General features: G+C 41.0%; 2 protein-coding genes across 8 annotated transcripts in view; one reads left to right on the forward strand and one right to left on the reverse strand.

Annotated features, from left to right (window-relative positions):
* Positions 1-5,000, reverse strand: part of LOC123509498 (small G protein signaling modulator 2-like) — a 91,789-nt gene that overhangs the window by 55,047 nt on the left and 31,742 nt on the right. The window lies entirely within an intron of this gene.
* Positions 1-5,000, forward strand: part of LOC123509503 — a 31,012-nt gene that overhangs the window by 16,219 nt on the left and 9,793 nt on the right. The window contains exon 4 of the mRNA XM_045263835.1: positions 4,322-4,371. Coding sequence (XP_045119770.1) covers positions 4,322-4,371 — 50 coding nt within the window. The remainder of the gene's footprint in view (positions 1-4,321; positions 4,372-5,000) is intronic.

Genomic DNA, 5,000 nt, shown 5'->3' on the forward strand with positions numbered 1-5,000 from the left:
TGCAACTCTGATAGGTAGTGGTGGTGGTGGTGGTGGATTAGGAGGAGTGGGTGGTGAAGAGCAAAAAGAGGAAGAGGAGAAGAAAAGGAGGATGGAAAAGAAGGAGGGCGAGGAGGAAAGGAAGAAGAAAAGGAGAAGGGGTGAGGAGGAGGAGAAAGCAGAATTACGATGGTGGTAGTAGTAGTAGTAGTAGTAGTAGTAGTAGTAGTAGTAGTAGTAGTAGTAGTAGTAGTGGTAGTAGTAGTAAAAACATTAAAAAAATATATCATAATGATAACGATAATGATAAGAATGATCAAAATAACAACAATCTCTCTCTCTCTCTCTCTCTCTCTCTCTCTCTCTCTCTCTCTCTCTCTCTCTCTCTCTCTATATATATATATATATATATATATATATATATATATATATATATATATATATATATAATATGTCTCCCTCCACTTGAAAGCTTTCAAATCTTAAGCAGCTTTATGTTGAATTAGGAAAGTACGTAGATAAAGAGCTTGAGAGAGAGAGAGAGAGAGAGAGAGAGAGAGAGAGAGAGAGAGAGAGAGAGAGAGAGAGAGAGAGAGAGAGAGAGAGAGAGAGAGAATTCATCTACAAAGCTAATATTAGGACAAGTCTATACATGTTTTATTTTATATATATTTTACAACCCATGAAAGAGACTAGCTAATATATAAGAGAGAAAAGAACTCAGGTATTTTCCCCTCGCTCCTGATAAAGTGAACCAGAGAAAAGAGTCCAAAAGAGAAAGCCAATTGAGTTCCGGAGATGCCCCAATCCGCCTCGCCTGAACCAGTTAGGGAGAGAAAAGAAGGAAAAAAAAAAATAGAACATGGAAGGGAAGATTTGTGGAGGTTGTTTATTGAAGATACTGAAGAAAGTGATGGATGAAGTGGATGGAAAAAGAAGTGACAGAAACCATTGTTGTTCATTAAGTTAGATTAGGTTAGGTTAGCTTAAGTTAGGGGTAGTGTGTGGCATGGAAGATTTAGTAGTGGAATCGGGGGAGGTGGGAAGGTTAGGTTAAGTTGCTGAATATGTTAAGTAATGTTAGGTAAGCTTAAGTTAGGGGTAGTGTGTGGAATGAGGGTTTTAGTGCTGGAATGGTGTGGTGTGGTGGGGGTTGAGAGGGGTGTGTTTCCCTCAGATGTGCCATTCTTTCCTCAGAACACACAAAGCACTGCCACTGCCATATTTCACGAGAAGAATGGATGTTATTATTGTTGTTGTTATTGTGTTTCCTTTGATGGAAGTATGTTTTATGTGTGTGTGTGTGTGTGTGTGTGTGTGTGTGTGTGTGTGTGTGTGTGTGTGTGTGTGTGTGTGTGTGTGTGTGTGTGTGTGTGTGTGTGTGTGTGTGTGTGTGTGTGTGTGTGTTTTCATAAGTAGGTATATCTAGGTCAATTATTTTAAAGATGGTGGTGTATACATTCTTCTTCTTCTTCTTCTTCTTTTCTTAGTCTTTGAGTCTCTTCCAATAATAACAACAGCAACAACAACAACAACAACAACAACAATACAACCCAGAACAGACTGAAGACCAGAACTAATTAGAAGAAAAATGAGTAGGGAAGAATAAAAGCAGATGACGAAACAAACTAATTAGTACATGTGTGTGTGTGTGTGTGTGTGTGTGTGTGTGTGTGTGTGTGTGTGTGTGTGTGTGTGTGTGTGTGTGTGTGTGTGTGTAGGGAACTGAAGGACGCCCTAGGGATACATAGCACCTAATTCTCTCTCTCTCTCTCTCTCTCTCTCTCTCTCTCTCTCTCTCTCTGTGGAAGGTCAAATGTAGCTTGAGTCCAAAATTTTCATAAGCAAAGGGTAAGCAAACTCCTACTGCTTGTTTTCTGTCTCCGTTTTCTGTTTATGCTGCCTCGATCTTTGGCTTCCCGTTTTTTCTCTCTCTCTCTCTCTCTCTCTCTCTCTCTCTCTCTCTCTCTCTCTCTCTCTCTAACATTTTCTATATTTCTAAGCCTTTTTTTCAACATTTCTTCCTTTCTTTCTCTCCGAAGCGTTATTTTACATTTTTTCTTACATTTTTAGAACGTTTAATATTCTTTTCTTTTCATTTTTAGAACATTTTCTCCATTATTTTTTTTCCCAAGACTTTTTTTTTTATCCTAGTCTGACACATTTTTCTTTTTTACTCTCTCTCTCTCTCTCTCTCTCTCTCTCTCTCTCTCTCTCTCTCTCTCTCTCTCTCTCTTTTCTTCATTTTTGTTCTTTTAGGATAAACTTTCCTAACTTCTTAGCGCGCCCTTCAAGGATATGATGGAAAAAATGTGTGTGTGTGTGTGTGTGTGTGTGTGTGTGTGTGTGTGTGTGTGTGTGTGTGTGTGTTTGACATCCTCATCTCTCTACATATCTCCCTTTTCTCTCTCTCTCTCTCTCTCTCTCTCTCTCTCTCTCTCTCTCTCTCTCTCTCTCTCTCTCTCTCTCTCTCTCTCTCTCTCTCTCTCTCTCTTCCCAACCCTTTCTCTCCCTTCGTTTATATCCACCCCCCCTTCTCTGCATCACACTTTCTTCACCTTTCCACCTCCTTTCTAGTCTTCACTCCACCTTCCTTACTCTCTCTCCTTTCCGCCTAAATAATTCCCCTCTCAGTCTCTCTCTCCTCCCATCTAGCCTTCATCCCCTCACCTTTTCCTCCCCTCCTCCCCTTCTCCTTCCTCCACCTTGCCTCCATCAGCCCTTCCAGCCCCAAATGTAGGTAAATCCTGTTAAAATACCAGTCATTTGGAAAGCCCCAGCTGCTTGTCCGTTCCCTCCCTCTCCCTCTCTTTAGTTGAGCTTATATTTAGGTAGGATTTAGAGTTTCAGTTGTCTGGGTCTAAAAGGGAAGGTTGGTAGTGTGTGGTAGAGTGTGTCGGGTGATGTAGGAAGGGAAAGGATGTACTGAAGTGGAATGTTATGATAAGACCCCAACTGTACGTGTAAATATTGTAGAAAGGTCGTGTCTATTTGTCTATCTATTACTACTATTACTACTACTACTACTACTACTACTACTACTACTACTACTACTACTACTACTACTACTGTTACTACTACTATAACTATTACTTTGACTTCAGATGCTTAATATTCAAAATTGTATAGCGTAGGTAAGGCATGACTAAGATGACTTAATTACGATACCTATCTATTATGACTTAATTACGATACATATCTATTATCTGTAATTTATCAGCAACCTACTTACAACCACTTACACGACCAGCTACCACCAAACGCCCACCAGCCACCCACTTAGTCCCTGCCATCTACCGTCTACTTATCGCCCCCTGTCCGCTACCCGCGAGACCACAACTGTCACTCTTAAGGCAATAGACAAACTTGGATGGGAGACACAGCACCTTGGGGAATTAACTGGGCATTCATTGGACATAGGAGACCCCATAGTGTTCCCTACTGCCATTATCACCACTGTCTGTCCACCTTCCTATTCACTTCCTTTACGTGGTTTCTGTCGCTATTATTGTCTTCTATTGTCTATTATTCTCGTATCTATTTACCTACCTGCTTTCTGTCACCTGTCTAGTGTTCATCTACTTGTCATTAGTGTTACTGTTACTATTGTGTTGTGTTTTGCTTACCTAGCGGGACGTTGGTTGTTTACTGTCTACTGTTGCGTCACTGTTACTGGTCTTTCTGCTGTTCCTGTTCTCTTTCTACCTGTTGTCTCTGATTTAATCCTATTCTCAATCTGCTCTTATCTGTTACTTGACTTCATTCACATGGTAACGAGAATAGGGACGAAAAGCAATACCAGAGTAATTAAGTGTGTGTGTCTCTCTCTCTCTCTCTCTCTCTCTCTCTCTCTCTCTCTCTCTCTCCCCAACTAAGATGTTTTTTTTATGGTTCTATACTGACATCGACACATTATGACTATCTTGTCTATAAATTAAACCAAAAATAATTAAATAAAACTAAAGCTTGTAAAATATTGAGAAACTAAATCTAATATGACATAAATCAACTTGACTATAAAAAACCAAATTTGAATTATTCTTACTAAGGTAGACATTGAATAAAAACTATCATTCTCTTTAGACAAGGCATTATCTAACTGTACCTTACTAAATCTAAGCTAACCTATAAGAACATCAGAAAATCTATATCCTTTTGTATAAACCAACTCTAAAAAACATATAACTAAATATGAGAAGAATAATGACGATGATGAATTGGTGTGACGCAGATTCACTCACACAAAAGGAGAGGTAGGAGAAAAAATAAAAGAAAAAATCATATGTAATTAATTGTTCCTCCGATCCTCATGTCTCTCTCTCTCTCTCTCTCTTTCCTGCAGGCATCAAGCAGAAGAAGGGCTACGTGCAGGACCCAGAGAGCTGCGTCACAGTGAGTATCCTTAACACGCCCACACATCCTACACACACTCCACCACGCCTCCTCCCCCACCCCCACACCACTACCACGCCCTCACCCTCACCTTGTTCCCTTGCCAAGTTCTCTCCTCTCCCTTACCACGCCCACACACCCAGCCTCTCTCTCTCTCTCTCTCTCTCTCTCTCTCTCTCTCTCTCTCTCTCTGTTAACCTTGTTTCATCTCCATTCACTTATACATCGTCTCCTCCTTCTCCTCCTCGTCCTTCTCCTCCCCCTCCTCCTTCTCTTCCTCCTCCTCACGCCCACATCTCCTCCCCTTAGTTTTGTCTCCATCCCCTTCACTGCCACGCCCATCTCAACCCTTCCCGTTTAACTCCCCTCTTCCTTCTTTCCATTTGTTTCCCATCCCAAGGTGTTCTTCGGGATTAATTTGTCTCCCCTTCCTCTCCAACTTTTATTCCTCCCCATAACCTCCTCCTCTTCCTACTCCTCCTCCTCCTCCTCCTCCTCCTCCTCCTCCTCCTCCTCCTCCTCATGTCCAATATCTGTCGTGAATTTTGTTGTTGTTGTTGTTGTTGTTGTTGTTGTTGTTGTTGTTGTTGTTGTTGTTGTGGTTCTTGTTATCATCGAGTGAATTTTCA

The sequence above is a fragment of the Portunus trituberculatus genome, chromosome 27 (assembly GCF_017591435.1).
Source record: "Portunus trituberculatus isolate SZX2019 chromosome 27, ASM1759143v1, whole genome shotgun sequence".
Lineage (NCBI taxonomy): Eukaryota > Metazoa > Arthropoda > Malacostraca > Decapoda > Portunidae > Portunus > Portunus trituberculatus.